A 15,162-nucleotide genomic window follows, 5' to 3' on the forward strand; every position below is an offset into this window, starting at 1 on the left:
CATCAGATTCAAATTGTTCATGTGATGGCCGACAATATTTCTGTGTATTATTTACATACAATTGATCTTCCAGGTTAACATCTTCTTTGTGGAAAAATACCACTCAGTGTAAATCAAAGTCCAGATAAACAAACAGCTGTGTGATGAGGCAGGGTCTAGTAGAGTAGCTGGATGATCTTTAATTATCCATCTTTATTGATGTGGTGGTTTTTATTTTATGGGCCGCTTTTATGATGTTTAATACTGAGGTGCTTTATACCAGCTGACTACGGGGCTGTTGTTTCTCTCTCTAAAGCCTCTTTCATGACACTGTTCATTTGTATTTTGAAACAAATCAGATTCAACTTAAAGGTAGGGTAGGTAATTCACTTCAGAAACACTTGTTATATTCCATGGAATGCTCTTAACATCCCGATAGCAATGAATACATGACCATTACATGTATGGATGATCTGTATGTGTAATGTGTATTTGTAAAGGGCTTTGAGAGTCATTGATAAAGCACTATAATAAATATAAGGATTATTATTTAGTGGGAATGCTGTTAACAGCATTCCAACTAACTGTTCTTCTACGGACGAAAAGTTTATTATTATTCCGCCGACTTATTTTGGCCCTCTTCTCCTCCCGCATTGAACATCGCAGAAACTCCGTTCAAACATCAAAACGTTCAGCTCGGTCGGGAATCGATGGCTATTACTTTTCTCATTCATAACTTTCATAATTCCAGAGATACATCCCATAATACATCACATTTTTAACATTGAAGTCAATGGAGGAAATCTTCAGACTTCAACAAATCTTCATGCGACTTCAACTGCTAACTGTTCATTCATACTTTCACTCAGACACCTCATTCCAACTTTAAAATGTTACAAATCTTTCTGGCATTATTCGTGTAATTTTTTTAATCTGATTCTTACTTTTAGAGATATTAACATTTGTTCAGACCTTGTTTTAGAGGTTTTATTCACATTTTAACATTAACTAGAGTGCGTGATGTCACAGCTAGAGGGTAAGAAATCTTGAAATGTGCCTTCATATATATTTTTAAAACTGCCATAATTCCCAAACCCTACATTCCTGGGACATCATTTTTCATGATAAACGTAGGAAAACATCTCGTAGCTTGAAAAATGACAAGCAAAAATAATTCAACAAAATGCCTCTTGAGGGCATGAAGTGACAAAAACATTCAACATTCCTCCATTAAAGCCCATTGTAATTTCAGGCAGATATTTCCTCACGGCAGAAGCCGCACACCTTTAGTTAAACTGCCAAAAAGGCCACATTATTAACCCGAAACTACAAAAATTACACTTCAGATACTCAACTTCCTTGACATGCTTCACGTTTTGAAATTTCACAGATATCTGTTACGGTTCTTCCACAAAATGTTCCCATGTAAGAGGTTTATCTCTCATTCAGAACAATGGAAACCTGTGATCTCTGCACACCTCGTTAGCTCAAATATAAACACCTGTGTCAACACGATGATGTCATCACTCCAACTGACCCGCTCAGAGCAGCAGACAGCAGATAGCAGTGTGCCAACAGTCCAGCTGTGAGGACATCTACGGGACAGTTTTGAGATTTCTTCAAATGCTCACCATGAAACACGGCTTTCTCATAACTTCAGTGAAACTGCTCCAAACGCCCCAAAACTTCACAGGTTTGGTAACGATGCAGCCATCAACGCATCTAAGCGTATTATGGGGTGTCATCCAATGCCGTTGCCATGGCGACAGATCATTCGCAATCAAGTTAGTTCAGAAGTTTGCAGTTCAAATATTCTGCTGCTTTTCCAAGCCTTTTTACTTTCTTTTCTTCTCTCATCACACATTCAAGCCCCCAGTGTTCATGTATCATTTCAATCTAAATTCTTCACTTTATTCTTACACATTACATTTCAGCATAGCAGTTTAGCGTCAGATTTTCAGCATAAAGCATTCTCACTAGCAATTTCTTCAGGAATTGCATTCTCTAGTTTTTAAATGTTGCCGTCGGTATTTAGTTATATTCGCAATCAATCAGTTCCATTGTTAATCCATTATGTTTTAAAGTGAAAACCTCTTTTACTGTGGACCTTGATTTTACAACCGCTGACCAGTTGATGTTTGAGAGAAACTTCCGGCTGGTCACCTTGCATACTCGACATGTTGATTAGTAACGTGACCCAGTCGCTTGTGAGAGGAAGTCCAAATTCAGGTGTTTACCTAAAACAAAGCTTATAGTTAGGGCTGATTAGATTCAGCCCCTAGTTTTTCTGATATAGGCTTAGTTTGTCGGGGGACATCTTACTTCTTCATTCTCTCTGTCTATACCGGTGTACTCTCATGTTCCGATTAACCCAGCTTCCCCAAATTTCTTTCTTTTTGGTGTCTATATACGCCGGGATCCGGAGTCATGGATGATCCTGCGGTCCTGTGTCCTGGATCGCGAGCCCTGGATCGCGAGTCGTGGTCCTGGATCATCGGTCCTGGATGGATATCCTCGTGGATTCATCTTCCTATTATACATACATGCATTTCCAAACATTTGGACTACCTATGTTGCAAATGTATTATCTTTTCAATTTACACACGGCATCTATTGCACGTCTGTCCGTCCTGGGAGAGGGATCCCTCCTCTGTTGCTCTCCCTGAGGTTTCTCCCATTTTTCCCTTTAAACTGTGGGTTTTCTTCGGAAGTTTTTCCTTGTACGATGTGAGGGTCTAAGGACAGAGGGTGTCGTATTGTCATACTGATATTCTGTACACACTGTGAAGACCACTGAGACAAATGTAACATTTGTGATATTGGGCTATATAAATAAACATTGATTGATTGATTGACCATTTAAAGCAACAAACCTACTTCCAGGAATCAATATGGATAGTGTAACACAGTATAACTTTTAATTGTTATAGAGTAACTATGAATTAACAGCAGAATAATAGCAAAGGAGAAGAGTGAACCTGCGATCAATGTCACAGGCAGGAAGTGCAGACATGGCTTTATTATTGCAGACTGATATAAGCTGCATATAAGGAAAACATCTGAAACCCCGTTCAGTGAGCAGTTTCCTTTTACAGATAAACCTGTGTTACCTCTGTAAAATGCAGACTCGACTGCCGTAACATACTGATGTCTCGTCTGTTCAAAAAGTCAAATAAAAACAATACATTTTGAATATACATACGTCTCCGTCATGACACAACCATCACGGTGCGTTTTTAAATTGACTGCATGGCCTCATACTGTTCCCTTTAGGACAGTGTGATATTGACACATCATCATGTTACTTATTAATCTAAGTCTTAGCACACCAAATTCAGGTGTTTACCTAAAACAATAAGAGCACTTTGTCCTTTGGAAAAATATGATTCACCCATGCTACACTGGGAGTTGTCTCCAAGAATGTTTATGAGGTAGGTACAAAGTACAGGAATGGGGGGGTTTCACTCAGTTTACAAGATACCATAAGCTATTCCAAAAGCCCAATCCCTTACGCAATATTACTGGATATAATTATCACTGACGAGAAGCAACACTTCAAGGTCTTTGTGAAAGTCGATCCCCACCTTGTCAAACAAGATTGTGCAAGTTATCAAAACAAAACATTCTGAATCATGTTAAATCTGTATCTCTTAACCTTATATAATAAATGTTTTTAAAAACAGCTAATGTCAGCTTCCTGTGTAGATTCAACATGCCAGACTGATCACCCATGAGCGGTTTTCTTTGTTTTTCACCTGGTGTCCTTTAAGTCTATGAATTGGGTGTGATTCTCAGGCACAGTCTGCAGAAATGTGAACATATTTGAAATTGGCCTAAATGGCTAAAAATGTCGTCAAAAGAGCCCTCAGGCACTTGATGATTTAACCGTGGGACAGCCCTAAGCCGTCAGACTTTAAGGCATCTTCCCGCAAAATCTATCTTTAATTAAAATGTAGCTTGGCATGATAGATTTCAGTTTGTCTTAAGAAATAATTTATGATCGTATTGATTACTTTTAAGGCTCTGAGTAGCCTTACCTTTCCGACTGACCTTCTAAAATGATGCAAGCTTGAGATACTCGGACAGACGTCTTTTATCTGTTCCAGGCCGCTGGCTTTGAAACAGAGTCACTATAATCTTTCAAATAATTTCTTTATGCATCATTTTATTTAAAACGTTTTTTTACTTGATTCTTATAACCATGGAATTGATTTAATGTGTCTATTTGAAAGGTGTTCTGCAAATAAGGATCATCATGAATGTTATTAAATCCTTTTCATTTTCATTTAATAAGAAACTATAGTTATGTAACTGACTACACCCTGCTATTTAAAAAAAAAGAGAGCAAAGAGAAACAAAAGTGGTAGAAGAGTAACTGAAGGGAAATGTAACTTTAGGTACAATTGTGTTTGGTTTTACAGAAACTGCAAAGCATATTGCGCTTCTACTTAAAAATATCTTCTTTGGTTTCCGGCAACAATTTTACTGCGAAGAAAAAATAATGACTAACATATAAACTCAGTGAAAAATGCAGTGTCTGCGATTTCCTAAAGTCATGACAGTCGTAAGGTAATGTGTGTCATAGTTAAGAATTGTTTGTGTCTAAGTCTGGGGGGGATATGTAAGTAGGTAATTCACCATCACACATTTATAGGACATTATTGAGAGGAAAATAACACTTACAGTAAAAGCAGGAAAGGTCTGAAATACAGAAAGACTGCCCTCCGCTGCTGAGGATGTGTTAGTTCATATCATGGCCCTGAATCTGATGCTTAAGCAAACCTATATATAAGCCAACGTTTTTTTAATTCCTCTGAAAATAAAAAACAACATTAGAAGTTAAGTGTTTCTTCTGTGGACGGAGCCTCAGAGTCAACTAAGACAAACAGATCTTCAGAAAACAAAGAAGCTGGCTGGCTTCATGCATCATGATCTGTATATGATATGCAAGTTTTCTTTAAAGGGGACCTATTATGCAAAATCCACTTTTTCATGTATGTTATACATCAACATGTGTCCCCTCTGTGTAAAGAGATTCTGAAAGTTTCAGGGGAAAAAAGATCCGGCTCACTTTTTGTCCTGATCCATTTATATAGAAACCTGTCTGAAAATGAGCTGATCAGATTTTGGCCATTTTATGATGTCATAACGTTTTTATGGCTTGTAACCATTAGCCAATAACAAACTAAGGTAATTAAAAATGATTATTATTACATTACACAACATCTCTTGTGTTTTGACTGTGAAAAAAGAAATGGAAATCATCACATTGTATATATTTTTAAGCAATAATATAATTGGAGCGGGAAGTATCATGACAAATGTAACCTTTGTTTTCTTTTGCTGAACTACTCTTTTAAAAAAAAGAGAGATGGAAAGTTTCTACAGTATAATGGTCCAATCATTTCTGGAAATGCATGTGTTATCTTGGTATTTCCAAAAACTGATGCCAGTTAGCAATTACATACATCTATTCCCATAGCACTCAGTAGTAATGATTTTATGTGCTTTTTTAACGATAAAATTGTTACTCTTAGAAACAAAATTAATGACCTCTTGCCTTTGACCAGTATAGTGTTATCAACAGCTCCCATAAACGTAAGTTCTAATATTACACTAGATAGTAAACTAGAATGCTTTTCAGCCATAAACCTTGAACAATTACATTCAATGATTCTCTCTTCTAAACCATCAACTAAGCTGTTGAAGGAAGTTTTTCCATTAATTAGCACTTCTTTATTAAATATTATGAATATGTCTTTATTATCAGGCTATGTTCCACAATCATTCAAAGTAGCGGTGATAAAACCGCTTCTTAAAAAGCACAACCTCGATCCAGAGGTTTTAGCCAACTATAGACCTATTTCTAATCTTCCGTTCCTCTCAAAAATTCTTGAGAAAGCAGTCGCAAAACAGCTGTGTGATTACTTAAAAAACAATGATTTATTTGAAGTTTTTCAGTCTGGCTTTAGAACACATCATAGCACAGAGACAGCTCTGGTTAAAGTCACAAATGACATTCTAATAGCCTCAGACAAGGGACTTGTCTCTATTCTTGTTTTGCTCGATCTCAGTGCTGCATTTGATACTATCGACCATGATATCCTATTGCAAAGACTAGAGCACTTAGTTGGCATACAGGGAACTTCTTTAGGCTGGTTTAGGTCCTATCTATCTGAACGCTCTCAGTTTGTACGTGTTAACGATGAATCTTCCACGCAAACCAAAGTTAGCCATGGAGTGCCACAGGGCTCAGTGCTCGGACCTATTTTGTTCACATTATATATGCTTCCGTTAGGCAATATTATAAGGAATCATTCTGTAAACTTTCATTGTTATGCGGATGATACTGAACTATATTTATCAATCAAGCCTGATGAAATTAATCATCTAAATAAAATTCAAGACTGCCTTATGGACTTAAAAACGTGGATGACCTTAAACTTTTTGATGTTAAACACGACCAAAACTGAAGTTATTGTACTTGGCCCGAAGAATCTACGAAACAAATTATCTAAAGATATACTAACTATGGATGGCATTAATTTGGCCTCCAGTGAGACTGTAAGGAATCTTGGTGTTATATTTGATCAGGATTTATCCTTTAACGCCCACATAAAATCAATTTCAAGGACCGCCTACTTCCATCTACGTAACATTGCAAAAATCAGGCACATCTTGCCTCAAAACGATACAGAGAAACTAGTCCATGCATTTGTTACTTCTAGGCTGGATTATTGTAACTCTTTATTATCAGGGAGTACCAAGAAGTCAGTCAAGTCGCTTCAGCTGATTCAAAATGCTGCGGCTCGTGTACTAACCAGAGTTAGGAAAAGGGACCACATTACTCCTGTTCTGGCTGCCTTACACTGGCTCCCTATAGAACACAGGATAGAATTTAAAATTCTTCTTCTGGCCTACAAAGCCCTTAATGGGCAGGCGCCATCTTACCTTAAAGAACTCATTATACCCTACTGTCCTACTAGGGCATTGCGTTCCAAGAATGCAGGGTTGTTGGTTATTCCTAGAGTCTTTAAAAGTACAATGGGAGCCAGAGCCTTTTCTTATCAAGCTCCACATTTGTGGAATCAGCTTCCCGTTTGTGTTCGGGCGGCAGACACCCTATCCGTTTTTAAGAGTGCGCTTAAGACCTTCCTTTTTGATAAAGCTTATAGTTAGGGCTGATTAGATTCAGCCCCTAGTTTTTCTGATATAGGCTTAGTTTGTCGGGGGACATCTTACTTCTTCATTCTCTCTGTCTATACCGGTGTACTCTCATGTTCCGATTAACCCAGCTTCCCCAAATGTCTTTCTTTTTGGTGTCTATATACGCCGGGATCCGGAGTCATGGATGATCCTGCGGTCCTGTGTCCTGGATCGCGAGCCCTGGATCGCGAGTCGTGGTCCTGGATCATCGGTCCTGGATGGATATCCTCGTGGATTCATCTTCCTATTATACATACATGCATTTCCAAACATTTGGACTACCTATGTTGCAAATGTATTATCTTTTCAATTTACACACGGCATCTATTGCATGTCTGTCCGTCCTGGGAGAGGGATCCCTCCTCTGTTGCTCTCCCTGAGGTTTCTCCCATTTTTCCCTTTAAACTGTGGGTTTTCTTCGGAAGTTTTTCCTTGTACGATGTGAGGGTCTAAGGACAGAGGGTGTCGTATTGTCATACTGATATTCTGTACACACTGTGAAGACCACTGAGACAAATGTAACATTTGTGATATTGGGCTATATAAATAAACATTGATTGATTGATTGATTGATTGATTGATTGATTGATTGATTGATTGATTGACCATTTAAAGCAACAAACCTACTTCCAGGAATCAATATGGATAGTGTAACACAGTATAACTTTTAATTGTTATAGAGTAACTATGAATTAACAGCAGAATAATAGCAAAGGAGAAGAGTGAACCTGCGATCAATGTTATTGCAGACTGATATAAGCTGCATATAAGGAAAACATCTGAAACCCCGTTCAGTGAGCAGTTTCCTTTTACAGATAAACCTGTGTTACCTCTGTAAAATGCAGACTCGACTGCCGTAACATACTGATGTCTCGTCTGTTCAAAAAGTCAAATAAAAACAATACATTTTGAATATACATACGTCTCCGTCATGACACAACCATCACGGTGCGTTTTTATATTGACTGCATGACCTCATACTGTTCCCTTTAGGACAGTGTGATATTGACACATCATCATGTTACTTATTAATCTAAGTCTTAGCACACTCAGCATTTAAAATACAAAACAAAAAATCTTAAGGAAAAGGACATTAAAGGACAGCCCACTTTAGAGTTAGACTGAGGAGAGAAGCACTGGATATCGCTGAAGCTAAACATTAAAACGTGTGTGCACTTTAAGAAGAGTTGTGTCCTGGACTGGAACTTCGCAAACCAGCAAAGAATGGCCAAAACAAAAGACTCTGAGGTGGAGGAGAGACCCAAATGGGACAACAAGGCTGAGTACCTGCTAACGTGTATCGGCTTTGCAGTGGGAGTTGGAAACGTCTGGCGTTTCCCTTACCTGTGCCAAATCTATGGAGGAGGTTAGATGCTATTATATAAGGCTGCATATGGAGTTGCATTTTATTTCCCTCTTACAACAAAACCATAGTTTAAATACGTTTGCCATTAAAGTTTTAAAAGTTATATCACTTATTTATTACTGTATTCCAGACATGTTATCCTATAATGAGAGACCAAGTTGAGTTGTAGAAACACTTGCCTCTTTCTGCCTCAGTACAATTAGTCATTAACAAATAGGCTAGGCCATTCATTTACAAAATGGTAGATATTTTCTGTGTATGATTGACCATCTCATCATCAGGGATTGTTCACGATCAACTCTCTAATCCTGTACTTCCTCATACAGTAGTTTCAGGTAAATTATGCAGAGCTGGAAACTCAAAATGTGCATAAGCTTCAGTGGTGTCAAGTAACTCATTTACTCAAGTATTGTGGTTAAGTACAATTTTGATATACATGTTATGCTACTTTGTACTTCTACTCCACTACAATTCGGAGGTAAATCGTTAACTTAAATTCCACTACATTTATTTAATAACTTAAGTAACTTTACATATTTTGATTAATGATATGAAATATAATCAACACATTAATCAGACTTTAGTTCCACCTGGAGTAAATTCACAAGTTACCCTGCAGTATACAAAGTCATTAAAACTAGCTGCACCTTTACCAGCTTTGAGAACACTTTAATGATCAATATTTATAAAAACATATATTATTCTGAAATGGACCAATCTGCAGAATGATTACTTTTACTACTTTAAGTATATTTTGATGCTAATACTTTTACTTGAGTAACATTGTTAATGCAGGACTTTTACTTGTAACAGAGTATTCCTACACTCTGGTACTTCTACTTAAGTACAATATCTGAACACTTCGCCCACCACGGATAAGCTCTATAAACTTCACATATTCGTTGAAATACTTCATTCCAACAGACAAGCTTTTTCCTACATTCATATCGTGTCGTATATTCAGCCAAATGTCTTATTTTTGTAACTGGCTATTTATACTTCTCCACTTGTGTGGTTTGTCACTTGGATAACCATGGAAATAATGGGATTTGTCTATCTGATAGTCACATTTGTAATTGATGTCTTCAGGTGCATTCCTCATCCCCTACCTGATAGCGCTGGTGTTTGAGGGCCTCCCTCTGCTCTACCTGGAGATGGCTATAGGACAGAGGCTCCGCATGGGCAGCATCGGCGTCTGGAAATCCATCTCACCCCTGCTGGGGGGAGTCGGTGGGTGGAAGATGATTATTAGTAATATTTATTAGGATTTTATTTGGACAGATTCTCCATTATTTCAATAGCTAATCTAAAGCTAGAAATGAGTTTGTGTCTTCTAATGGACCATCAGAAACTAGTCAAGGCACAAGTTCAACCATTATAATAATGGTGGAATGACCTCCACATCCGGTCAGCAGAAAGTCTATACATCTTCCTTCGCAGACTGAAAACACAACTTTTCCGACTGCACCTCGGGCAATGACATCTCTACATATTGTAATAATGTACTAGCACTAACGGATTGGCTTAGTTGAAGCTAAGGTACTAGCACTTTAAATGGTTTGGCTTTGTTGAAGCTAATGTACCTACATGATTCTTGTTACTCTGTACCCTCCTGGTTGAATGCACTTATTGTAAGTCGTTTTGGATAAAAGTGTCTGCCAAATGAAATGTAATAACTCATATTAATTCACCCATTATAGATATAGTAAGTATTACCAAAATGTTTTTGTGATATTGAATAATGTTGTTTATCATGTATTTGTGTAGGAATTGCCTCCATGATAGTGTCATTTCTGGTGAGCATTTTCTACAACACGCTCCTGGCCTGGGCGATGTGGTACTTCTTTCACTCTTTCCAAAACCCCCTGCCCTGGAGCCAGTGCCTGGTCAATGATAACCTCACAGGTAACAAGGAACCCCATCAGTCACGCTAGCTGCTTTTTACAGTTCTATTATCACACATGCAAGGACTGATTAACTATTAGGCTCCACGTGGTATTTCAGATCAGGTTTCATAGGAAAACTACTGGATTTTTCTACAGTATGTCATAAAAGTCCTGTGGCTTAAATTAAGAATTAGTTTTGAACCTCGACTCGATTGTCTTTCTGTAACAGTTGATCCCGTCCCTAGTGTAGGAGCAGACATTTGAATTATTACCTCAGTATGTGTCACTACTATGAACTGATACGTCTCTGCTGTGCTTGTAAGGACCTCATCTGGCTTCATATCAATCCACTAAGGCCTAGAGGATTGACAAGGTGCACCTTTGGAGTAAACCGCATAGTGTGACTCGTCATGTACTGAGGAAAGTCCAACGTGGACTAAAACATGTGCACTCTTTGCACATTTTTCTCTATGGCCCTGTAATTTATCAAAAGAACATCAAGAGTCTTGTATGAGTCTCTTTAGTTCTCTGTGTGCAAGTCCTCCCCTAATGTACTATAAAAGAAGATCATTATTATATCGTCTCGTTTGTTTTTAGTAATCTTACCAAGATATTAAGTTTGTCTCATGGTGGAACAGTTTTAAGAACTACATGTTCCTATGTCTTAACCTATGCAGAAGTATTTTATTGTGGGATCAATTCATATTAATCTCAGAAAGTACATAAACTCAGGTACAAAATAAGGCATGTCTTACCCAATGTACACAACAACCGTCTTGATTAAGCAAATATTGTCCTTTGTGAATGCATTCTTACAGGCTATAATGAGGAGTGTGTGAAGAGCACTCCAGCAAACTACTTCTGGTACCGTGAGACCCTGAACATCACACCTGACATCGAGACCAGCGGCTCCCTGCAATGGTGGCTGGTCATCTGTCTGGCCAGCGCCTGGTGTGTGGTCTACATCTGCTTTATCAGAGGCATCCAGTCCATTGGAAAGGTCTGTTTTCCTACTGAAATAACTGAATAATTACGTAATATTTTACAATGAACCGCTGTACCATACATCTTTAATATCAATTCTGAAAATTACAGTACGATGAAGAACATTTAAAAAAGGCTGTGTTGTATGTTTCAGGCTGTGTATGTGACAACCACATTCCCTTACCTGGTGCTGACTATTTTCCTGATCCGGGCTCTCACTCTGCCGGGATCTACTGATGGACTGGTATACCTCTTCACTCCTGATGTGAGTGTGTTGCTACCAAAGGGGATGAAAGATTATATGCCAGACAGTAGACCTGAACAGTTTTGTTTACTCCGTCTGCAGTGGGAGATCCTGAAGAACCCTCAGGTGTGGCTGGATGCGTCCACTCAAATCTTCTTTTCCCTCTCTGTGGCCTTTGGAAGTTTCATAGCTTTCTCGAGCTATAATGCAGATAGGTAAGGACTGATACACTTGAGCTCCCTCAGTAGTATTGGGATAATGTGTGTGAATTGTTTCCTCTTTTGTGTCCATTAGGAACAACTGTGAAAGGGATGCTGTTCTAGTAGGAACAATAAACAGCGCCACGTCTCTCTACGCCTCCATTTCCATCTTCTCCATCCTGGGATTTAAAGCCAACTCCGCCTACAACTCCTGTAACGAGGAGTACGTACGCACAAATATTCAATGTTATTGTTATTCTGCTTTCACATGGAATAATGCAGATGGACAACCGGAGGAACATTTTAGTGGAATACAGCAGGACAGTAAATTAAGTTGAATCCGGTAGAAAATACCGGCAATGGTAACGGTAGAAGTCGATGCCTTTCTTCGGCAACAAGATGTTATGAACTAGCCTACGAAGCTTCTTCACACAAGGGAGAAAACATGGCCGATCTGGACAACGATGGAGCCAATATTTTTTTATCAGTAGCAGAAATAATTTACATTTTTCAAACATATTTTTGATCCCTTTTGAGAAAGGGAGGGAAGATAGACTTGAAAAGGGGGATTGAGAGAAAACAACTCTACCAGGAGTGCTTCTTTGGCACCATGGCGAGAGTTTAAATTCCTACCTACATATTACAAGAAGCTGCATAACAAGAGCAGTTAAACAAAAAGTAGACACAAACATGCGTATGACGTACGACTATAAGATTTTGTTTTCCTCTTCAATCCAGAATGCGTTGTCCTTCGACCAGATACCCTGTGAATGCAGCATAATGAATGCTTCATGCTCCTTCTGGTCAGCACGGGGGGTGGCAGATGGCAAAATTGTGCAATTGCGAGAAGGGTAATTGTGCGCCAAGGGTTTGAGCATCGGGCAATACACCTTCAAGATTATGTAACAGGCAGGGTTTGCAGAAACATTCGTGGGGACCAAGCGCAAAGTCCGTAGTGCGCTGACCACAAGAAGCATGAAACTATTTTAAAGCTTATTCTTTTCCTGCCAATACCGTTGAAGCAGATTGTCTTTTGGAATCCCATTTGCAGAAACATCTTGATTCTGACCAACCACTTTGAGTTTTCTGACCAGAACATAACAGTGGAGAACTATGATCAACGGTTTAAGTATCTAAATCGTTCATATCCAGGTGAGGTGGCCGGTTTGGACCTGAGGCACTGTGACTTGCAAACATTTCTTAACCAGGTAATGTAACTGTGTAAACACATTGGATCTTGTAAACTGCATTCTAATTTTCCATGGGGTTCCAGTCAAAAATGTACAGTCCTCGTTTCTTGACTCTCCTTCATCCTTCTCCCCCAGAGCGCATCGGGTACCGGCCTGGCTTTTATCTTGATCAGCGAAGCAGTGATAGAAATGCCAGGCTCACAGATATGGGCCATACTGTTCTTCACCATGCTCTTCAGCTTGGGTCTGTCGTCCATGTTTGGCAACTTAGAAGGAGTCCTCACACCCATCAAGGACCTCAACCTATTTCCCAAGTGGATCCCTCATGAACTCCTAACAGGCAAGTTTTAAGTGGAAATGATTGATGTTGCCGCTGTTGAAAAGACAACTTGATGGCTTTCTGTTTTCCTGAGTCAAGCAACTACCAACAACAACACACTGCATTCTGTTTCCCACACTTTGGTTTTTCCATAGTCTGCCATTTACACTACTGGGGATAGTATCTTCAAATAACTTATATTCATCATCTTTGCTAATTGGGTATCGCAACCGGGGAAGACAAAGGCTATCCTCTCAGTGTTTTGGTTGTGCAATGGTTGAGGCACTTCCTTTGTGAAGCAAATTGAGCCTACATGTTCCTGAAAGACCAGTGGATTATAGTTGATGTCATCATTATATAGCCATTTCATTGTGTAAGCAACAGTTAGCCCACAGTGTAAAGTTAAGGTGTTCAAAAGATAAAGAAATACATGTTAACCCTATTAGTTCCCTCACTGAAAACACATTTTTCCTCTATATTTTTTTTAGCAATCATCTGTTTGATATCCTTCTCAACGGCTCTCATATTCACCCTGGGTTCGGGGAACTACTGGTTTGAGATCTTTAACGGCTACGTGGGCTCCTTACCCCTCCTCATCGTTGCACTCTTTGAGATTATTGGAGTCATTTATGTCTATGGCATGAAAAGGTAACTTTTTCTCCTCTTCTTTGATATTCTGTAGAAATGTATGAGATTTATAAACAATATTGATCTCATTGTGTGAAACCTCTTCTCCTGTCCCGGTGTCCTCCAACAGGTTCAGTGAAGACATCTATTTCATGACTGGGAAGAAGCCCAACATCTTCTGGAAGGCCTGCTGGATGGTGATCAGTCCGTTAATGCTACTGGTGGTGTTGGTTGCATACGTTGTCCTTCAGGCACAGAAACGACCCTCTTATCTCGCTTGGAACCCGGACTATGTAAGAAAGCCGAGGGTAGTCACATGGAGATGTTTCAGGTGTAGAGATCTGATTCAAGGCTTGAAATATATTTGGAAGATATACTGCAATTGAGTGAACAAATATGTAAAAAATATGCAACTGAGTATTTAACTCTGCTAAAATCCACATAATTGGTCAGTGTGGTTGTTACAGCTTCTTGAGCATTCCTTGCGCATCCAAAAATAAATAAATAAATGCAGGTTAAAATTAATCGTTTTTGGAATTTGTAGCTTCATATCAAGCGCACAACGATGTAACAATTTCCCATTTGAGACTTCTTTGTATTTTTCTTCCTCAGGAACTATTCCCAAAAACGGAATCAAAGCAATATCCAGACTGGGTGTTTGCCATAATCGTCCTTCTCAGTCTACTACCTGTGATTTCAATCCCACTGGTGGCTCTCTACAAACTGATCTCCTGCAGAATGAAAAAGACCTCTGCTCGTGTTCAACATAGTCCCTAATGCAATGGGGGCTTTCGAGGTCGAAACAGAGGAACAGAAGAACTTTGAAAAAAAAATGACATAATCCTGATCATGTCCCTGCTTCTGTGGAATTGTACGTCCTAATTGGCTAGAGAGCTGACATAAAATAAATTATGCCAAATTGAAATAGACATTTCTTTGATTTGTGACGTTAACATTTATCAGGACCTAACCTGAAAAATCACATTTGCTTCCTTGAACTGGATTTATTTAACAGTGAAAGTCTTTCCTTTGTACATTGTTGTGCAGTGAACATGATGTAAATAACAAACAATTTAACACATCATATTGAAATATACAGCCATGTCAAAAAGTAATTACATAAGATATATATATATATATATATATATATATATATATATA

General features: G+C 38.7%; 1 protein-coding gene across 2 annotated transcripts; it reads left to right on the forward strand.

Moving 5' to 3' along the window:
• The first annotated feature begins 8,280 nt into the window (after positions 1–8,280).
• LOC117455113 (sodium-dependent neutral amino acid transporter B(0)AT3-like) lies at positions 8,281–15,136 on the forward strand. Of its 2 annotated transcripts, XM_034094483.2 has the most exons (12): positions 8,281–8,551; positions 9,641–9,781; positions 10,319–10,456; positions 11,256–11,437; positions 11,576–11,686; positions 11,768–11,880; positions 11,960–12,088; positions 12,917–13,073; positions 13,191–13,395; positions 13,863–14,022; positions 14,132–14,294; positions 14,614–15,135. In XM_034094483.2, the coding sequence occupies exons 1-12, from the start codon at positions 8,410–8,412 to the stop codon at positions 14,776–14,778; spliced, it is 1,806 nt and encodes a 601-aa protein (XP_033950374.1). In that variant the 5' UTR covers positions 8,281–8,409; the 3' UTR covers positions 14,779–15,135. The 2 variants fall into 2 exon arrangements, with proteins under 2 accessions (XP_033950374.1, XP_071060986.1); XM_071204885.1 differs by having other exon boundaries at positions 11,576–11,880; positions 14,614–15,136.
• Positions 15,137–15,162: the final 26 nt, after the last annotated feature.

Source organism: Pseudochaenichthys georgianus, chromosome 11 (assembly GCF_902827115.2).
Source record: "Pseudochaenichthys georgianus chromosome 11, fPseGeo1.2, whole genome shotgun sequence".
Classification (NCBI taxonomy): Eukaryota; Metazoa; Chordata; class Actinopteri; order Perciformes; family Channichthyidae; genus Pseudochaenichthys; species Pseudochaenichthys georgianus.

Excerpts from the sequence above, each read along its gene's own strand:
- LOC117455113 (XM_071204885.1), top strand. The coding sequence starts at position 8,410 with ATGGCCAAAACAAAAGACTCTGAGGTGGAGGAGAGACCCAAATGGGAC. Across the intron at positions 8,552-9,640 it reads GTGCCAAATCTATGGAGGAG|GTGCATTCCTCATCCCCTAC; the intron begins GTTAGATGCTAT and ends TGATGTCTTCAG. Across the intron at positions 14,295-14,613 it reads TCGCTTGGAACCCGGACTAT|GAACTATTCCCAAAAACGGA; the intron begins GTAAGAAAGCCG and ends TTTCTTCCTCAG.